This window comes from Lepidothrix coronata, unplaced genomic scaffold (genome assembly GCF_001604755.1).
Source record: "Lepidothrix coronata isolate B3197 unplaced genomic scaffold, Lepidothrix_coronata-1.0 Scaffold18, whole genome shotgun sequence".
In the NCBI taxonomy this organism is placed as follows: domain Eukaryota; kingdom Metazoa; phylum Chordata; class Aves; order Passeriformes; family Pipridae; genus Lepidothrix; species Lepidothrix coronata.
This window is the reverse complement of record NW_016690198.1, coordinates 4,760,879-4,782,629: the sequence shown is the minus strand read 5'-3', so window position 1 is coordinate 4,782,629 and position 21,751 is coordinate 4,760,879. Positions and strand designations below refer to the sequence as shown.

The window sequence follows — 21,751 nt, the reverse complement described above, 5'->3', positions numbered from 1 at the left end:
GGAGAGGAGGAGGAGGAGGAGGGCGAGGGCTGCGAGGGGCTTTGGGAGCTGCCGGTGGAGCTCTGCGAGAGGCGGCCCGAGTGCGGGCGCTGCAGGTGACGGGGGCGCGGGGCCGCGCCGAGGCCACGGGGCGGGCGCGGGTCGGTGTCGCGGCGGGGCCGGAGCCGCCCCCGGGGACACCCGCACCGAGCGGGTCGGTGTCAGCGGGGGCCTGCCCGCCCAGCAGCGCGTGTGGCATCGCACAGTCACGGATGGGCCGGGCTGGGGGGCACCACGGAGGGCATGTGGTCCCACCTCTCCGCTCCAGCAGGGTCATCCCAGAGCACGTGGCACGGGATTGTGTCCAGATGGCCCTTGGACATCCCCAGTGAGGGAGATTCCACAGCTTCTCTGGGCAGTCTGTTCCAGTGGAGAGCAAAGAAGTTCTTTCTCATGTTCAGGTGGAACTTCCAATGTGCATCAGTTTCTGCGCGTTGCCTCTTGTCCTGAAGGCATCGTGTGCTGAGAGCATGTGCGCACCTCGTGTGTAACAAAATCATGGCATGAAGTAACTTTCTTATGGAGGGGGAATGACGGAGTGTGGCAAGGAATTTATAGAGGCTCGTCAGGGAGTGCTACACCTTTTCTCTGTACGAACACACCTGAAGAGCAAAAGGTGAGGTGGGAGGGGGAAGGTGCGTCACCCCAGTGCCACGCAGAGACTTCAGCAGGGCTGGGCAGTCCTTGGTGCTTTGTGAAAAGAAAACGAGAAACTACCCTTATCTAACAACTTTACAGCTAATTTTGAAATCCAGTCAAGCACCGGGGCATGGAGGGGTTAATACAACTTGTTGTGAATTCGGGTATCTTTCTAAAGCAGGCAGTCACTTCTGGTGTTATGGAAATATCTTGTAACCTGATTTTATGTCTTTGTACATATGTCCTTTTATTAGAGTGAGTGGCAGGATGTCAGATGTTCCTTCACTGTGCATAACAGCCAAAGGAAAAGATTCCCAGCACCTGCACTGATTTCTTCTGTTTCTGTTAATTGGTGAAACAAGTAGAAAGGCATGTAATTTTGCTAAAGTGTCAGAGTTCAGGAGCTTATTTTTTGTAAGATTCCTGTATATAAGTTGTCATAAAAAAATATGTTCTATGCAAGTCATAATATTTTTAAGTGTTCAGTGTTGAAAAAAGTAGTCATAGGCAGTAGTTGAAGCCCAAAGAACAGATGCAGGACACTTGCTTTTTGCTGCCCTTTTTTTTTCTCCAGTGATTTGTAGCTCAAATAACTTCTTGAACTGGATGTGGTGTTGTGTGTATTTGTATGTCGCAGTAGACATAGGGTTTTTTTGGTTTTTTTTGGTGTGAATTTCTCCAGTCCCCCTTGAACCCATGTAAAGTTCTTGTGTCAGCAACATCAGGCTGGCAGGAAGACACCCCAGGCCTACAAACCCCAGATCAGAGGGAATTACCTTTTGGTTTATTTTTGTTATGATTTCTACCTTCCTCCCCTCCACACAGTATATAAGATATGAGTGAGCCAGCCAGATTTATACCTTGGCTAATGTTCTTCTGCTTATAGGACCGTTCCTCATGCTATGGCTGCTTAGCTTCCTTGTAACCTTTTGGAAAGGGACTTTGGGAAGTATTTTGGAAAGCCAAAGTTGATTTTGACAACTACAGCACCCTCACCGCTGTATTTATTGACTCTTTCAGAGATCTTAAATAGTTTTGAAAAGCAGGATTTCCTTTTGCAAAAGCCATGCCAATTCTTCTTCTACTTTTTGCAAGAGTCCACTAACCATATTTTTAATTGTAGCTTCTGTTCACACAAACAGTTTTATTTGTTGAAGATTTTTATTTTTAGTTGTTTTCTGCTTTCCATTTCTAGTCCTGACACATCAAGAAACCACCGAATGAGAGTTAACCCACTGTCATTCCTTACGGAGGTGTTTAACCTTGAGCACTTTCAAAATGCCAATAGTGTACTGTTCATTACTGTTGATTTTTTTTTGTCATTGTGTTTCATGACCTCTACCCTAGTTCCTTCAATTTTGGACAGATTCTCTGATCAGTCACCTTCAGAAATGATTTCTAGAATAGACTTTTGTGGTAAATCTGATGGAAAGTATTTACTCAGCTCCTCAATACCATGTAGTAGTTGGTTTTCTGAAGAGCTGTGAATGAATTACACCTGCTGTGAAGAGCATGGGTACAATGAGCACAGACAATGAAGGAAATGTAGGGGCAGAAAAACCAAGGAGGATGAAAAGACAACAGAGTTGCTTACTTTTTAAGAAAAAAAGGAAGTGGCATTTTTTAATTGAAGTTTTGGTGGAGGTGACTATGCATGAGTAAATTGTGAACACAGTGTATTTTTGCAGTGTATCTTCTCCATTCTCTTCCTCGGGAGTATGACTAAATTATGCTTTTCAATGAGCATGACATTCTGTGGCATGACTTGGAGTAGAAGTGCAGAATTGCTGAGCAGAGTAAGGCTATGACTTAGGGTACATCATGGGAAGAAATGTTATCCTGTTGGCTGGGGCCAGGTATGTTTATCTGACTATAGATAAACTGAACTATAGATTTTTACTGTTAGCACCTTAATGACTGTGACTTAGTTGTCATGATGATCTGAATTCAATGCAAAAGCATGGAAGAATGGGTTCTCTTTATGGTGGTTCCTCATGGGGACCGACTTCAGGTTCTGACTTTTTTAAAAATATGGCAAGACACCTGATTGACAATTTTTTAACCAAGTACTCTGGCAGTCAAAATGTCAATAGAAATGTGGGTGTATAGTAGATAAGTTTTCATTTTGGATAATATAAGTGACTTCAGCATCCTGAAGGAACAGAATGTTTCTAACTATTAAGTATTTGAGACTTTCTATTGCCTGTGATGGTTGTGGAAAAAATACAACTATTTGAAATAGCTTATGGTGGAGAATTTGAGTGAAATAAGATAATGAGATTTTACATTTTGAAGGTGTTTGTGTGTAAGTGCCAATTTAAAAAAAAACGTGTAAAATTACCCAGCTTGTAGTTGGTGTTTGAGATGGCAAACAGCTGATGTGAGTGAAGTATATGCAGTTGACTTTATGCTGTTTTATTCTTGAGGATACAATTTAATACATACTCTGTCTGCCAAAACCAAAAGGTAGGTGGTGATAAACTTTGAATTGATACCTTCTTAAGGCTTTCATAGCTGACTATTTGCTTTCAGAAGTTAAAGCCCCACACCCAAACATTTAAATAGGAGAATACGCTGAGTATAGTTTCCTAGTTGCTGTTAACTTGAAAACCAAAATGAGGCAGGCCCCACAACTGAAGTAATGTAGGACAACAATTTGATTTTGTGGTGTGACACTGAGAGCAATATAACATTTTGAAAGAGTGTCCTTCTGTGGGTCAGATTTCACTGTTTTCTAGATACATTGTGTGCATTTAAGGAAAGAACCTTTTGGTAGTACAAGAGCCTTAAACAAGAACCTTAATGATTTCTTGCCACAGATCTTGATTGTGCATATGCAGAATTTTATTGTAGTAGGAGAACTTCTGGGAAATGTTTTCAGGAGAAATTAAGATTTTAAACTGAATATAATTTATGATCTCTGGGGATTCCTAGGTCTCCTGTATGCCATCACAGAGCCCCACTGGAAACAGTCCTCTTTGTTTGCAGGACTGAGTTATGTTGTAAAGTTAGGATAATAAAAATTGGTGTGTTCTCAGGGTCTCTATGATATATACTGCTGTACTGTATTTGTATTTCAAGGGGAGGGGAAGAGAAGGAATAACTTTAATCCTTTAATACAAATGTTTCCTTTGCCTGTATCTAAAATATTACAGATATTCTGCTGAATCTGGGTACTGTCTGAGGGCTCTTGATAGCATTGGTAAATTGATAATGACATAATATGACAGAGTGCTGCTTCATACTTTGAGGAAAAATGTAGCGTTCTTACATAAGTGTCACATATTTGTTAATAATTCTGTTAAATCATATAAAGATTGAGTCTGAAAAGCAATGTGGGCTTTTTTCAACACAATAAATATATGCAGTGTCTTTATAGCACACTGCTATGGTATTTAGGTGAAAACGTGAATTATAAATATTAATTAGCATGCATTAGCAGTGCCTGTTGCAAAAAAATAGCTTCATAGTCTTTGATTTCTTTTATGTTCTTAGAAATGAACTTTAAAGGCGTTTATTTTTACTGCTCTAAGTTTATTGCAGTTTTTCAATCCCTGAAAGTATTGATTTGTAATCAATAAATAAATAAACTTCTTATGTAACTGAAATTATATTTTCCTCTGGGTCTTTGACTTGTAAGAGGTGACTTATAGTTCTGTAGGATATTTTTCTAAAAGGTTTCATGCATTTCCTATTCTGTTTGCATTGAAAAAAAGGAAAAAAATTGCACAAGATTAGGTGACAGGCATCAGTTGATTGAGTTTTATTGTTCCAGGTTCTTAAGTGATGTATCAAGTGCAAATTTTTTAAAATGTTATTAGCCCTTTTAAAGACTGCTAAATCAGAGGAATATTTTTTCTGAATTTACTCACGTCCAGTGTAGTTAAATGCATAGAATGGGTTTACAATTGCCTGTATCTGAGAATCTGCATATCAAACTTGCATGTTTTACATGGATAAATAAGGTGATTCTGCAGAGTTTAGAAGGAGCTAAATTTGTGCATCATCAAGAGACAGAAAGGATGAGGTGGAACAGGTGAGAAGTCTTACTTTATCAGCAACTAAAACCAAGGTTGTGCCGGTAATTATTTTTCTTCACTGGGAGAGGTGGGTTCACTGTGTCACTGGAAGGGATCTTGCAGGATTTCAGGAGGGAGTGACTCTATCTCATAATTTGGTATTAAGTGATTCCATAGAGTGTATTGGTGCCTGAGGTTGCTCTTCCTCCTATGCAGGACTTTGCTGAAATTTCATGAAATTCCTTCCAGCCTGTCAAGGTCTGTCCTGCCAGATGCCAGTATTCCCTGGTAAGGTTCTTTTGGATGTACCAATGGGGAAAGATTGAAAGTATAATAGAAGATATCTGCTGTTACATGAATTTTAATTTAGCAGTATACTACAATCATAATAGAATCACAATATGGCAGTTGCAGTCTACAGAGGATATTGAATCATCATAGAAATGTGATTACTGGTATCTATATGCTAGCTATCACTGTGCTTCTTAAATTACTGTAAAGGAGTGCATGGGTTGAACCCAGCTTGAGCTCATTGCTCTTTTCAGAGCTCATTTGGCATTTGCTCAGCTTTTGTACTGTGCTGAGCCACATAAATACTTTCTCCATGCTAGTCTAGCTGGGTCAGGGAGATAATAATCTCTATGGATTTTCTTAGGGGAGACCATTTAGACAAACAGTTGACCCATAGAGCAGTTTATCTAAAGCAAAGTCCCTCTTCCAGTCCCCTTCGTATTGAAATAAGTCCATCTTCCTTTGTGATAACACTGGTGATTTTCCTACATTGTTTCCTGAACCACCTTTTCTTGAAGGGTTCATTTATCATCGGTTGCACCTCTGATGGCTGCACAGCCATGTACTCGCTACTCTGTTGTCTGTGATCCTGCTAAGGGTGCACTCTGTCCCATCATCCAGGTCAATAATGAAGGGGTTAAGTAGTGTTCGCCCCAATATCAATGCCTGGAATACTCCTCTAGCAGCTTGCCTCCAACTGGACTTTGTCCCTCTGGTCCTGCCTGCAGCACCCAGCTGTTGAACCAGTTCTCCTTCCTGCCAATTTATCTAAGTGGTACTTGATCAGCTTGTCTAGGAGGATGTTATGGGAGGCTGACACTGTCAGAAGGATTACTGCAGCTGAGGTAAACAACATCCACTGATTTCCCCTCATCCCCCAATTCCTTAATTGGAATGAGGCTTATGGAAGCTGCTTTCAACACAGATAAGCCTGATAAAATAGTTATGGGCCTTTTCACCTATAGGTTGAATTTTTTAAAAAAATAACTAGAAGTATTTGGCAAAGATTTCTCATCTTACTGTGAATATAAAATAAGTGTTTATTCCTGTTGTTGGGTGATTTTTATATAAATAAGTTAATATCTAAGGGTAGAGATGTAAATATGTATCCATTTTCATTAGCATAGGTATATAGGCAGTTGAGAAAGTAAGAGAGACCATGGTGTAGATCAGATGTCTGACCCTTCTCTGGGGCTTTGTCAGCCCCATAGCAAATGCAAATGGCAAGAAGGGCTCTGTTCCCATGACTGTATTCTTTTTTGATACTTGATTTATACATTCTTAGCCAGGTTGGATGCAGTAAAAAAGATTAAGATGTAACTTGTTTGAAATTGATGAACAGGATATAAATAATGTGTACCACATTTTAAGAAGAGAAGCTAAGTGGAAAAATTACCAAGCATTAGTTTTGAAGTTCAGTGCCTCTTATAATCTTAACATACTTTTATTAATGTTGCTTTAAATGATTGTTGGTTGCACACTAAATTCTGTGTCTTCTCTTGGTTAGAGTTATAAATGTAAAGCTAACGTTGTTAAATTTTGGTCTGCGTGTAGCAGTTACTGTATGTGCAGTAGTTTCTCATGCTGCTCTTTCTTTAGCCTGTATTAGCAGTAATGAGTGGTGCCAGAACTGTTGGTGAATTAAAAATTTTGTGACTTCAATGTTACTTATTTCTGTTGGGCTAAATTTCAAAGGTATTTTTTGGCCGCTTATTTTGTGCCTCAGCTGACTTGGTTAGCATGCATTTTGATCTGGCATTAAAAAAAAGAAAAAGAATATGACTGGCCACATAGTTTTGACTATAGACAACTATAGGCTAATAGAAACACAACCAGAGACAAGAACTGCAGCGGAGAATAGTCTTGTTAATTAAAGTGACTCTAGTACCTTTGATTGGCTTTTCTGTAATTACACCAAGTACAACTTTGCCTTGGGGATGGTAGTGTGTTATAAGGGAAGCCAAAGATGTTTCAGCATTGATCAAGCCTTCCCAATTTAATCATAAAGAATACTAAAAATACCAGTGGTTGCTTTACAAGAATTGCCGTTGATTTTTATAAACATAACACAAAGCAAAAACCTAAGAAAAGGAACTTCACTTTTCACTCTCTGGGGGGTTAGAAAATTAGGTGAGAGCTGAAGACTGTTATCCATATACCCAAATAAAAGTTGGTTTAAGTGCAGCAAATCCAGTGATTTTTCATGTAGTTTCTGAGGCTTACATCTGATATTGGCATAGGTGAATTTCACCTGCAGTGCTGTCTCCTTTTGAGAAGAGCCAACTCTGACATATTTTAGCATTGTTTATGATGTAAAAGTACTACAGAACTTGTCTTAACCTCCTGTGACTAATATGGTCTTCAGTCAGATTCTTTTCAGTTACCCTGTTTTTTTTTCATATTCTTTTGTTTTTGCCTCAGTCTGAGTTTCACTTTTTAAAAGAAACAAGCTTTCCTGTGATTTCAGGTGCACCACTCAAACCTCCTTCCCTTCTTGAAACTGTATGCCTAGAATGTCTTAGGTGTTTGGTTTTTTTCCTGACTACCCTGAGGCTGAATTATCAGGGTGATTTGACTTCGTCCACCTGTTTTTTTGGTTGTCTCTCATTTATGAATTTTTTTTTGTTTTCCATTTCAGCTGTGGAAAGTGGTTGTTGGAGTCTTCTCTCTTCCTTATAGTGACTGTATTTCATTCCACCATCTGATCTGCCATCCAGATTTAGCCTTTGCGATGCACTTGTGTGTCATATTCTCGTTTCTTTAAAGTCAAACAGTGTTCTGAGCAGGGGATGCAGTTTTTACTTGGCACTTTTATAGCTTTACCAGAGTGGTACTTTTGCTTTGCGAGCTCTGCTGAAATGTTTTTCATCAGTCTGTAATGCTTTTTTCTTGGAACAAATAATCCAACTTCAGACTCCTGGATGTGTCAGTGTAGTGGTTGCATAGCTCTCCTTTGGCTTCTAAGAGATAGTCCTCAGCTATTTTTTCCTCCATCTTTCTACATAGCATTTATGAGTTACTCTGATGATGGCTAAAATTTATGATAAGAATTTCTTTTTAAATTCATGTCCTCAGTTCCTAAATCTATTGAGCATATCAATATTGAAGACTTGCAAACTGTCTGTAACAGGTGATTTTTATTTAATCTCAAGTTTAGCTCCTTATGAATGTCCACCTGTATTAGCTTAGTCACATGAAGGGTTAATATGTCCTTGCTGTATAAAAATGCTGAGCATTTTTGTCTTACTGAGCTGTGTAAAAATGGATCAAATAAGTTCTGGCTCTTCTGACACAACAGTAGCAGATAGTAGATTATCTATGCTGTAAAATTAACATGAATTTTTCTTACCTAATGAGTAGTTGAATACTTAATTTATTTCTTTCTACATGTTTTTCTTAATTGTTGATATATTAATAATTGATAATACAATTTTTGAGAGGTTTTTTTGGCCTTTTTTCCTTTTTAAGCAGTCAACCAAAAGGTTAGAAATGTTAAATAAAATTGAGTGTGCATGCTTCTTACATTTTAGAAGGATCACCTTTAAATGCACACTTGTATGAATTAACAGTATCTACTTGTACACCCTTACAATATTGGGTATAAAATTTTTTTTTTCTTATGGTATCATAAAATAGGCATTCTTCCCTATATTTCTGTTTAGTACCAGCACTTCAACATTTCTGTTTATTTCAGAAGTCCAGTTTAATGAATTTGAAAATAGGTGAATTGTGCACTAGGGAGAGAATAAATGGATCAAATTGGAGTGGATGTGAAATATTCAAGAATTCAGTATTTTGATGCTCATATCAGATAGTGGAAAGAAAATACACTTTACCCAAAAAGCACCTAGAGTTTATAGGCTTATTAAGGAAGGTAAACAGTCTGAGGAAATCCACTGCCACAAAAGTTAATCAGAGATAAGTCTAGTTTTGTTAACACATATTTCTAATGACTATAAAATGGTAAATCAAGTGGGTGGTAGTTTATAAAGAAGAATTCTCAAAAAAAGGGTGATTTGGGGGTTCTTATGGTTTGTTATGCGTATGGAACAATAGTAGTGGTCCACTTCAGTTTTATAATGTATGGAATTTATTTTTCCTTATAGTTCTGAATTCAATATTACACTTGAGCAATTTGGAAATAAGCCCTTTAATTTTTTCTCTGTATTTATTAGAATTTGATTCAGAAACTTTAGAAACTCTCTTTGTTAGAGTTTTCATCAAATGAAGTTTTAAGCCTGTAAAATCCTTAGAGTTTAAATGTGTTTTGGTATCTTTAATAGAAGAGCGTGTTAATTGTACCCTTTAATAGGGAATTCCTTCATTAAAATAACAAATGTGCTGATTCTCCTGGAGATCTATGTCAAATTCTTCATGAACATCTAAGTTCTTTTAACAACCGTAATATATGAGAAAGCAGGCAGCTAATGCAGTACATTAAGTAGATTTTAAGTGCCTTTTAGAATATGCCATATTCAAGTAGGTTAAAAGAAAACCCACAGTGTACAACAAGCCTACTTATATGTATAGCCCCTTCATGCCTGACAAAACTGAAGCAGGGATGCTGGTGAACGTGTTTTAAACTCAAGTAGTTTTAAAGGGATCTAGACACCTAAATATCTTAAAGCTTAAAACTGGTTTAATAATATTTTTGATATTTATAATGGTACAGTGGATATAATCTGGCAAACCCTGTTAAGTTACTTATCCTTTAATATAATTCTGCTATGAGCTACTGCTTTGGTTTTGTGTTCAGTTCCTGTTTGCAAGTGCAGATTATGTAGCTGTTTGGAGAGGAGTCAGAGGAGAAATTTAGTAAGGGCAGTATCAGAGGTCTGAAGTCATGTACCACTAAAACAAGTGGGTGTAGGGCGCAGGAGTGCCCACCTTCTTTGACAGACTGGTTAATGGATTTAACAGTATCTAACCATGATGACAGCTTTTGGAGCAGAGGTGGTTACATTTGTCTGAGTGGATAGGAATACTAAGGGAACATTCTGCAGTTTTCTACAATATCCTGGTAGTCAAGCTGGGAGGATACAGACTGGATGAATAGGTCTACAAAACCAACAGAGAGAGCTGCCTGGGCTGTTGGCCTCAAACAGTTGACAGTTCAAAGTAGGAGAGGTTTTCGTGGGGGTTTATGCTGCGTGCAAAGCTGTTGAACATGCTCCTGGTGCCCAGGTTGGCAAGGTGAAGACTTACGCAGCCAGCAGGTGAAGCCAGGTGGACGGAGCAATTGCTGTACTGCTGTAGGTTAGAGCTGCCTCTCAGAGAGACGTTGACATCTGTCTAGTCATGAGGAGACTCCTGAAACTCAGCACATTGAAAACTCTGTGCCCAGGGCGGAACGAACCCATGCAGCACTGTCAGCGAAGGAACCACCCTGCAGCAAAGGTGGGCAGCGGGCTGAGCAGGGACCAGCAGCATCCCCTAGTGGGAGAAGATGTCAAGTGTATCCTGTCTGTTAACGAGAGTGTAGCTGTGTTTCAGCTTCAGAAAAAATGAATTACGCTTTGTGAGAGGGGTTAAATGCTCATTGCCTGGTGAGCCTCTACTCTTAGAACGCTCAGATCAGGTGGTTCAAGTCCTTTGAAATTAGTCCTGGTTTCAGTCCAAATCTGTCCAATTCTGAGTTATTTTATGGGTCCGTTTATGACTTTGTACTGCTGTGTTCTGCCTAAGTTAATACCAGTGGCCTTTCAGATCAAGCAATGCTGTTTTCCTCAGTGCAAAATTGTAACTGTTGTGGTCCTTCTTATTCCTGTCAGTCTCTTAATGAGGTACTCGGGTGCAGTCTAACCTTGTTTTTATTAAGTTTTACAAACATGCTTGTTAAATATACTTCATTAGTTATAAAAATGGTGTTTTCAAGTTACATAAGAAAGTTTCATCTATGCAGTGGACTTCTAGCTTTCTTATTTAAAAGCAAGCATTATTGTAAGGTATTATTCTCAAGACATGCAGCCTGCAAAGTGCCTTGAGTGGTACAAATCAATATGGTTCTGAGGTTTGATGTGGTGACTGCTATATTCAGCATTTAAAAAGCACTTGTGCTTAATGGATTACCTACCTTAAAAGCAGCATCTTCCAGTATCCCCGAAAAGCTTTAGAATGGCTTAATGAACTTTATGCCTGGTTAAATAAATGAAATATTCTGTATTTAGCAAAAACATGTTTTGATGAAATATAATAACCTTTTACAGTTAAATAACAGGTATAATGTTTTAAAATACATTATTGTGTTATATTATACCAGGAAACCAGTTGACTGCTTTTTAAAAATATTGGTGCTAGAGCAAAAACCAGTGTGTTCAACAAAAGTGCCGCTATTCAGAAAAAGGACACTAGAGTGTAGTGTAGCATTTCTAGTGCTCTTACAGTGAAGCAGCATCATGAAGGCTTCTGAACAGAACACTGTTTGCAAACTGCCTTTGTGCATAGGGTGTTATAATGTTAAGATACACTGAAGTTTTCTGAATGTATAAACACAACTCTATTCTTCTACCATGTATGGCAGAAGTTAATAATACACTAGAATGCTTCAACTGAAAATTTAACCATTTTCCTCATAGTTTTTAGGAAATACTGGAAGCTTTGTTAACTGTATTTTTGCTTACATTCAGTTGAAGATAAACTACAGAGAATCTATCTTTTAAGAAGAGTATGTACTCTTTAAAGAAGTTTTGTCTGATAGAAGGTATCTACTTTTATGTTAGTGCTAAATATAATTTAGAATGAGCATTCTGTCGTGTATTCTCTTTTACCATAATAAATTAGAGCAATACCTTAATTTAACTGATTTTTTAAAATTATTTTCTATTTCTGAAAAAAAAAGCTAAAATTCATAGCTGTAAGTGACAGGATATGGCATTGTGTCATGGACTGAGAAACACAAGAACTTCTTCTTTTAACTTCTGAGAGATGCCTGGGTACTGAGTCTGCTTTCATTAAAAATCAACTGAAGAATTCACTTGACTTCACTTGGTGCAGAACTTAGCTTTTTTTTAAACTCACTTTTCTCATCTACTTGCTTCAGACTTGGATCCAGACTTGTTTTATTATTAATGAATAAAGTATACATGTCAATAGGCTCCATCTTTAAACTACTATATTAACTAAGGTGAAATTGCATAGGGAGACCTAAATTTCAGATTTTAAAAAGCCTATTGCTTTTGTGGAATTAAAAAGGCTGGTTTTCTTGAAACATGGTCAGTGTTTTTGGAACAAGAGAATTCTATGCATGTAACTTAAACTAACTTAAAATCAAAACTGAAAAAAAATATAAACTGGGACATGGAAATGTAGTGTTAGAAGTTTTTATTTTTGAACCACTGAGTGCAGATGAAATGTACTGTCAGCATCTTCTGCTTGGAGTGTCTTAATCCCTCAGTTTTTCAAGCTGCCTTTCCCCACTGCAGGATTCATTATGAACCTTTATTGCGCAAGAAGTGTTAAGAGCCTGTATTCCCTCACATCGAGGTACCAGACTGAGAAGGAGAGGGGGAGAAGGACTGGCTAGCCACAGTTTCTGGTCTTCCATGGAGAGGCTCTTGGGGCAGGCTTGCAAGTCTACCAGACCCAAGATGCTGACTCTGTATTGTTGGAAATATTTATTTTTCTTTTTTGTTCTTGGACTGGTGGGTTCCTCTCTCCCTTGGGAAATTCTGAGCTTTTCTACAAGTCACTTTGGTTACAGAATTTTCCTGCTTTGTCTTTCCTTGTGATAGCCTCTAAACTTCTGAAACAGGTTGGGAATTATAGAGCTGGCAATGTAGGACTTCAGTTTAACTTCTTAGTGTCTCAGTGGCTCACTTTAAATGCCATTACTGCTTCAGTTCTTCAACAAATTTAAAGCTCTGCTAACTGTCTGGCATCAGGCTTGTCAGATTGCCAGCTATTTTGCCAGACTGTAGAGCCAAGATGCATGAAAATGTCAACAATCTCAGGCTCATTAATTTTTGGCTTTCCTGGCCTTTCTGTAATGACTGCAGTGCTGCATAAGCTAAATGCTGGTTTTTTTAACTTACTCCTATTAGTTACAGTGGAAACCACAGCCAACTTTAATGGAAACATTTGAAATAGTTGAAAGAGTGTTCTCCTACTGATTTGTTAATTTAGGTTGTTTACAAGGAAAGCAGCCTGCCAAAGTCTTCTTACATGTTATAAGTTCAAAAGATTATACAGGGTGAATATTTTATTCCTTTCTTCTTTGTACCTTTTCTTTTTTAAAGCACTAGAAGATATTTGTTGAATATGTTCTGTTTAACCTTGTAAAGCTGCCATGAACATTCCAGGCTAAAAAAATCCCCAAACTTACTTGTTTGTCCTTTATTTATGATTTAACTGGTCAGGCAAAAAGGTTATTTGCCTTGGGAAATGGACGCATGAGAACACTGCACAACTAAAAAGCCTTTAATAAGGTCTGTGCTGCTTTTGCCCACATTTCTGAAATATACTGATTTTTGTCTGTTTACCCTCAGCATGAAAATATGTGAAAGAAGATTCATTGAAGATAGCTCACACGTGGAGCATTTATACAGAAGCTGTGCTAATGAATCTACTGATTTTGAATCTCTGATTTTGTTGGGTAACCTGTTGCTTTCTGTTATAGTGTCAATCTCTAAAGAAATGTCTAAACTAATTGAAAATACTCCTAATATAATTGCTTGTCACTTTAGTGTTACCAGCTTCTCCATAAAAGCCACTTCATCCCTAAATGGTAATTTTCTAGATACAACACAATAGCAGTGTGCTGCTGCTACTCCTGCTATTACTGATGATGATGGTAATAAAATCTGTTGTACTATTTACTTAGTGTTCCAAACTACTGTGAAGAATATGGTAATGCAAAATAGAAGGGAAGTTTGGAATGATGCATAAGCTACCAAATACTTGAAGGATTTTTTTCTTCACTAATTTTAGATATTTTTACAAATACACATTTTCTAAACAGAGAGATAGATATGTATGTGTGTTTACTTACTTGCCTAATTACAGCACTAACTGATGTAATTTTCCAAAAGATAGGAGGGTTGTCCTTAAGGAGAACTCAGAGCTTGTCATGAACTAAGTGACTTTCAATCCCTCACCGCTGGAGTGTTGCATCATTTGTCCAATGTTAGTCTTAAATCTAGGAAGAATTAAATCTTGTAGTCTTTGTAAGTAAGGCTTTTCGAATGTTTTGCTACAGTTGTTCAAAAGCAGACCAGCTGAACTTTGACTGAAAATCATTACAAGTTGATCATTGCTTGGTGCTGAAAAAGAAATGAGTTGAGATGTAAATCCATTTCTGGTGGCTAGCTGTCAACAACAGAAAACTCCAAGCTGAAAATCAGCAGTAACACAACATCTTCTTTGAAGGCTTACGTTGTGGATACTTCTTATGGTTTTGCTTTTTCAGACAGATGTGTCACTTTTTTTCCCAGTAAGAGCTCAGGACATAATTCCTGAAATGTATTGGATTGCTTTGAAAGTAAATGTTAAAGTGGGACCACATATAGTCTATGATCTTGTTTTGAACACTTATCTTGCCGAGCTTTATTTTCTCCTGCTGAGACTAGGAGCTGGATAATGGTGTATTGCTTTTTTTTTTTTTTTAAGTTTTTTTGTTTGTTTGGTTTGCTTTTGTTTTTATATCTGTTGCTCACCAACATGTTTGTATCGTTGTTCACTAGCAGTAAAACCTGCACTCATGCATAGGGTACTGAGGAAGACTGAAAGACCTGAGAGCTGCTTGGCATGGCCTGACAGCTTGTATTCTTTTAAGTAGTGATTGTGCCAGTAAACCATGCTCAGAACAAACCCAAGATTTGTGTGCTGAAGAGCTGAGCAATGAATAACAGGTGCCTGGGAGTCAGCATAAGTACAGGGCACTTGTAGAGTGGTATTTTGTGGCTGATAGGAATAGTGGTTCTGTGATTTTCTGAACTAAAAAGCATATCTTCATGCTTTATTAACTTTTTATTGCTGTGAATTTCTCCCCCCCCCCTCCATCCTGTGATACATGTTCATGGAACAGATGTAAATAGTGTTTGTTTTTGAACTTGGTCTCTACTGGTATTGCTTGATACCTCTACCAATTAACTACCTTATTCTTTTTTTGGGTTTTCTGAAGTCCAGTGGTCTGGGCAGAGGCCCAGGATTATTCAAATTTACAGGAAGGCAACAGTTTTCAAATGGAAGGAGAAATCTTCAGTGAATATGATGTAAAACATAATCAGGGTTTTGATCAGGAGACCATAATGCTGAGAGCAGAAAAGAAAATGACAAGGGATGTATGTTCTCACCATAGAATGTAGGAGCAGGAGAACTGCTGAGAGGTGGTGCCATGGGTATCTGAATGCTAGGAAATTTTTCTGTGATCTCTTAGCTGCTCATTAGTAGTGTATGTCTTGTTGAGAGGCAGGGAGATGGCTCTCCCCTTTCAGAATATCTTTCTGTACCTCTTTCTGTACCTCTTCTCTGGTATATCTCTGACCCCTTACCATTGCTGCAGCCCTTGCCCATGATAGTTTCAGTGGAATACTAGATCAGTTCAAAGGCAGTTTTTGTCTGAAAATATTGTATTGCTTTTTGGATGGCTCTGCTGTATATCATGCCTCTTTATACCGTGGCCAGGCTTGCTGTGTTGATAGTGCCTTGTGGCAAGAAGAAGTGTGCTCTGCTAACTTAGCTATGTTATGTTGACTGTACAACAACCAGGAAAGTCTCCTGGAAATGATATTATTGAATACAATGGTAACCTGTATTCAGTTGGTCAGTTTTATGGTCATGTTGTTTGGAAATTTGTGCCACTGCCTTGATTGTCTTCTGATGCAAAAAGCTAAACTTAAACTGGTATATTTTAATGAATTTGATATTTATTGCTGCAGTGGCTTTTTCTGAAACTAGATAGAAAAGTTTTGGAACTTGTAACAGAATACATTACAACTTTGAATTGTAAAAGGGCCAATGTCTTTAAATTGAAAGAGAGTAGGTTTAACTTAGATATTAGGAAGCAGGTTTAAATTAGATATTAGGAAGAAATTCCTTGCTATAAGGGTGGTGAGGCACTGAAACAGTTGTTCCAGAGAAGCTGTGGATGACCCATCTCTGGAAGCATTCAGGGCTAGGATGGGTCTTTGAAGAACCTGATCTACTGGATGGTGTCCCTTTCCAAGGCAAGAGGTATGGAATGAGATGGTCTTGAGAAACCTTTTCAACTCAGGCCATTCTGCTGTTGATCTAGTCTGATAATGCCCTAAATGCATGTTTGTAGGAGGATGCTTTTTGTTTCTGGCACTCTGAAGCAAGGAAAGGAGGAAGCTGATATTGATATGATGTTACACGGAGTCCTGACATTCAAACTCAGTACTAGTAGCTCACTAGCACAGTTTACTTTCACTGTGCATTGGAAAATGATCTGCAAAATACAAAGACACCAAGTGACTCCATAGCTCTCTCATGATACTATGAGAGCCATGGTAGAACTTTTTATATGAATTAGAACAATATTCTAGATTTCTGAACAGTTGAGTTACTTTATTTCTGTGTTAGATTGCTTGAAGTTGCTGTCCCTAACTGTATTGAAAAGGTTATAAAAGCTTTTGTGCAAGATAACTGTAAAATTTCTTAAAATAGTTACCTCTTTACATCTAAAGGCAGTTTGTTTGTGAAGTAATTGATTCATATTGTCAGGTAACATGGAAACAAGTTTTCTTGTATTATGTGCGGTCTTTTCTTTGAAGAGAAAATTTTACTGTGATTTGTATTTAATGCTTCTCCATTGAGATGCATTCCTGAGTATGTTTTTACTCGGGAAACTGGGATATATTCTGTGAAATTCAGGGGCTGCATCATTAAAAAAACTAAAACAACAAAATGAAACAAACGCATACGCCTGTTTTATTTATTTGTAACTTTTTGAGGGAAGCAAAGCTTCACAATATGCCTTCTTTTTTTTCTTGTTTTTGATTTTGCTTTGCCAGGAAGCTGGTGCTATACAGATTATTAAGTGGAAAAGGAAGTGCTCTGTTGATCTTGGTACTCTCTCCACCTGTGTTTCTGATACTGTGTTTTTATGTGACGGTTGACTCTTAATGAAGTTTGTAAGAATTTAATTTTACATTATAATGCCTCATGACCAGTGAGTTCCAAAGTCTTTCGAAAGAGACTGGAGGAAAGAATAGAAACTGGAAAACACTGAAGTCAGAGTAATTTTTCTATGCCTGATTTTTCTTAGGAAGCACCATTAAAACTAAGGCTTGAAAATTTTGCTTGAGCAAAGAATGTTCAAAATAAGCCTAGAAGAAATCTTAATAGTGCAGATGGCATGAGGAATTACTCCTTGTGTTTTTGACCTGGCTCCTCTAGCACTTAGAGTGCAAACCAGAGGTTTATGTAGTGTCATAATAATGTTCCATGTTTAATTATTTAATCCTTTACTAGTAACACTTAACATCTGATCTGCATTTTTGAGAACTGCCAGGCATTTTAAACTGCTATTTTCACAGAATTGTTTATCGTGAGTTCATACTGTTGAATGTTATGTCATGTAAACCATAGATGCTGGTTTTTTTTCTAATTATTGGGTTAGGATTGTTTCTTCTTAAATGCATAAATTTGTTTATCTATGTTTAACTTAATCCACTCATTCTTTTTTATGTTCCCTCTACAGCTGTGGTGGTTAAGGTGGAGGATGCAAAATATAATATTAAAGCAATTTTTAGTTTGTGTTTGTCCTGTAACATAAAACAAGCAAAAATAACATTTGTTCTCAAATTTTTTAAAAGGTATGGGCTTCTCCTTATAAACTTCCCACACAGCTTTGTAAAACTTCTGAATGTTGTTTTAATGCTTGTGTGTAATGGACTTGTGTCAGTATAAAACACATACAAAAGCATTAGTATAAAGCAAACATATGGTAACTTTGCTGTTTCTCCAGACTTCTCAGGTGGGCTTTGACCTTGAAACCCTTGGTGTTTTGACGAAAACAGTAGAGAAATCTAATTTACTTGCAGCAGCCGTTTCTATTTTGGCAGGCGTGTTTTTTTGAAAATATGGAGTCTAGGGCCTGACCTTGGCAATATGTGCTGGAACATGAAAATGTTGCTACAAGTGTTAGTAGTTTAAAAACATGAGCTTCTTCGCATTGTTTCTAGAAGATGTGGTTGGCGGACTCGACCCCTTTATGTGTTTCTGTAAAAATGTCTATGTATGCTGAGCGTAAAATTGTAACTTTGTTAGTCTTTGCTTACTGTGGTTTAAATCCTTGAATTAACTACCTGTAGTTTTCTGAATATGGGTGTAAGACTACAGTTGTTTGCATTCCCAGAATGATGCCTGTTTTCAGAAGCTCTTTGGGCCTATAACGAGGTAAAACTTAGTTCTGAAGCAAGGGAGGACTTATTTACAGGAAAATAATACAGAGACTTGGAAAGAGTTTCAGAATTAGCTCACTATTTTCCAGACTACTGCAAATTCACTTTTAGAGTATCTCTGCCCAAAAACTAGTAATCACACTAAATCTGACACCGCAGCACAATCCACTGTCCAGATTCAGTTCTCCTGGGAAGATAACTAAATGTTATTCTGAACATCATTAATTTAGATATGAATAATGGAAAGAAAGCTGTGAGAAGTCAGTGCATGTGCATGGCTGTCTCTTGCATATGAAGCACTTTGTGAGATGTGGAATGATTATTTTAGATGCCATTGTTACTTTGCCAAGGTTACTTTGTCATAAGTTTTTAAACTAGAAATGCTGTATTTAAAAACAATTAAGAACGCACTGAGTAGCTTCGAACTGTACCGAAATCGCATAGAGGTGAATAATACTATAAAAATTATACTCCTTCAAATCCTAATCCCCACCTACACACCTTTTCTTTAATGTTCTGAATGCTACTGTTCCTGCCTAGAGCTGATTGCTACTTTGATTTCCAGAAATGGGAGAAAACTGATGTTCAGCGCGGAATAGGTTCCTGGTGCTTTCCCTGCTCTTCTGTAACATCAGCTCTGTATGTAGGGCAAGAATGTAACAGAATCTTTAAACAAAAGAAAAAGACAAATAGCCTTTTCTGCCTAGGTGGCCTTTCTCAGAGCAAAGGCAGCTTTTGTGGTGGTGGAACAGAACTTCTTTTGTTCTGCAGTGCTTCCTGTCTGGCAGATGTAGGCTGGTAATGTCAGTTTCATGTAGGAATAATGTTTTTGTCTCGACTCAATAACCATTACCTTCCGAAGTAAAATCACAGAAATAAGTAAGTCTTGTGCCCCAGGATGGGGTTGTAAACCTATGTATTCAACATAATTAGGAATCTAATAGGGTGCTTAAAGTTAAGTGATATATATGCATACGTAAGTAATTAAATTATATTGGAAAGTATTTTATTTGTCATAGTCTGTGCTCTGCTCCTTAGAATATAGGCAGAGTTTATTCTGCAACTATTTGCTTGCTTTCCAGGTAATTTCCTTCTTTTTGTTTATGTTTGGTGGTTTTTGTTGTGTGCATGTGGTTTTTGTTTTGTTTTGTTTTGTTTTGTTGTTTTGTTTTGTTTTTTTGGTGAGGTTAAGAAAGCTTAAAAAACTACTTGTGAAAAATCCAAACTTGTGGAAAATACAAAAAGTGTATGTTAAAGGGAGACTTGAACATAAGTTCTGTTTAGTGAAATTTGTTGTAATTAAACACCCTGAGGTCAGAAATCACCGGAAGCTCTCTTTGTCTGCTTATAAGAGCTAATGAGCAATGCAACTCATTGGATTGAAGTCACCAGCTTACTGTTGGAACAGCTTACTGGAACAGCTTTGTCATGTCCTAATATCTCCTCAGCAGAAAATGACGTAATGGGAAGAACTTTAAAAACTTCTTTTGTTAGTGAAACCAACTATTGGGGAGAAACCAAGGAATCACAGTTGGTAAAAAATTGAATTTCTGATGATCAAAAAGAGGATGAACTGCTACCTAACAATCAGGGCACAGGCAAGAAACAGCCTCTGCAGTACTTGCTGCTTCCAGTTTTTAACAAAACCGTTTTTAGAAATTTCTGTTTAAATTGCTTACACATGAGAAAATTTGGGGAAAAAGCAATGCTACAGCACTGGAGAACAACCCACTAGACCTGAAAGTGAGGTTGGTTTCAGTTCATTCATGATGAAGGTCCCAAGAGTAGCGCACTGAATAGTGAAATTGTTGAGTACTTAGTTCTAGGCCCACAGCCTGGCCTTATATAAGAGAATGTGCCAAATTTATGCAGAATTAGCAACAGGAAATTGCCAGCACCAGAAGTGTGAAAAAAAGACAAACATGGGCCACTGGAACAGTATACCAGAAGAGTGTATCAGAGTAATTTCCAATTTGTTATTAGACTGATTGCTTGCCTGTGGGCCTTCTAGTCTAAATATTTTAACATATTTAATTTTTATTTAATAATTTATTTTTATTTAATAATTTAAAATATTTTAAAAGTTATTAAAATATTTAAAATATTTTCCCTGTGGAGAAGGGAATAGTCTCTCAACCACAGTAGCTGCAGCTAGAAATAGAGAGTTTCAATTAACACAACCTGTCAACTGATAAGGAGGAGCTTACCTCTTGTTACTACCATACTGTTTGACTAGGAAACAGTTGTACTGGCTTGGACTACTGTAACAATACTTAGTACATCTTGTGTGAGTGTGTGCTCTTGTGGACGAGCACATTCAGTGACAGGCTTGTCATGAATTTAATCTGAGCCTGTCTTCAGAATTCACTTCAGTGAATCATATCTGCTGCAGTGATCGATTGCTTACTGTCTCTGATATGTGAGCAACACGTGAACTGTTGCCAATGAAGACTACAAGGAGGATGCAGGTGAAAGAGTGCTCCAAGCCCCTATCATTGTGCTGAAAATACTGACTTTGTATTTGTTAAGCTCAAAGAGCTTTGTTTGCAGGGTTGGTATGATTTTAGTTGGTGAAAACAGGCAATAGCTTCGCTGTTAAGGAAGTCCTTAATTTCTCTGAGCTCTTGAATAACATATGCAAGTAGCCAGAGTGATATCTGTGCGTGCACGTGCACATATGTGTGGTTTTCTGGAGTAACAACTTCAATTAGTCTATAACTTCAAACTTTGTTCTTTGCTTCTGTTTATTCTTGATCATTCAGCATATCAGTTTCATATCAAGCAATATTTAAGTTAATTTCTTTAGACACAATTCTTTAGTTAGCCATTCCAACAGGTTCATGCAGTACACTGAAGAATTATAGATATTTTTTTTTTCAGACTTAGATTAGAAGTTCCTAATAAGGACTTCTCTGTTTTCATACTGAAAATGTATTTCTGCTACGTATTTCAACATAAATGGAATTACAAAAAACTAAAATACAGCATGTCTGGGGTTTCATGTTTGGATACTTCTGAACTGTTTTATTTTAATCAATCTTATAAATATGTAAATTATAGACATTGTTCTATTATAGTAGTATATCAAATTGTTGAAACTAACTTGTTAGGAAAGCCGTAACAGAATTCTCTGATAGGGTTATAGATACTAGTAAGCTGCTCATCTTGAATATGACAAAAGGATTTTTAGAGTGTTTTAACTCTAACCAGCCCACAGGGAGAGTTTGTGCACTGTTCTCAAATGTTTCAATGAAAGCCTTGCTTCTTTAATTTTAGAAATTGAGGGAATTTCAAACAAAATTACATCAGGTTTATGGTCAGGTAAACCTAGAACTGAAAGGCACCTCTCGGGAGTAGGCTTCATGATCAAAAACTCTGTTGTTCCTAAACTCGAAAGTCTGC

General features: G+C 37.5%; 1 protein-coding gene across 2 annotated transcripts in view; it reads left to right on the top strand.

The window, feature by feature from the left end:
• Nucleotides 1-400: 400 nt before the first annotated feature.
• The window catches only part of DTWD2 (DTW domain containing 2), a 75,417-nt gene continuing 54,066 nt past the window's right edge, over nt 401-21,751 (top strand). The window contains exon 1 of one of the 2 annotated variants that reach the window (XM_017807360.1): nt 401-655. In XM_017807360.1, coding sequence (XP_017662849.1) covers nt 570-655 — 86 coding nt within the window. In that variant the 5' untranslated portion in view covers nt 401-569. Of the gene's footprint in view, nt 656-5,723; nt 5,834-21,751 lie in introns of those variants that run through there. The other variant, XM_017807361.1, reaches the window with a different exon arrangement.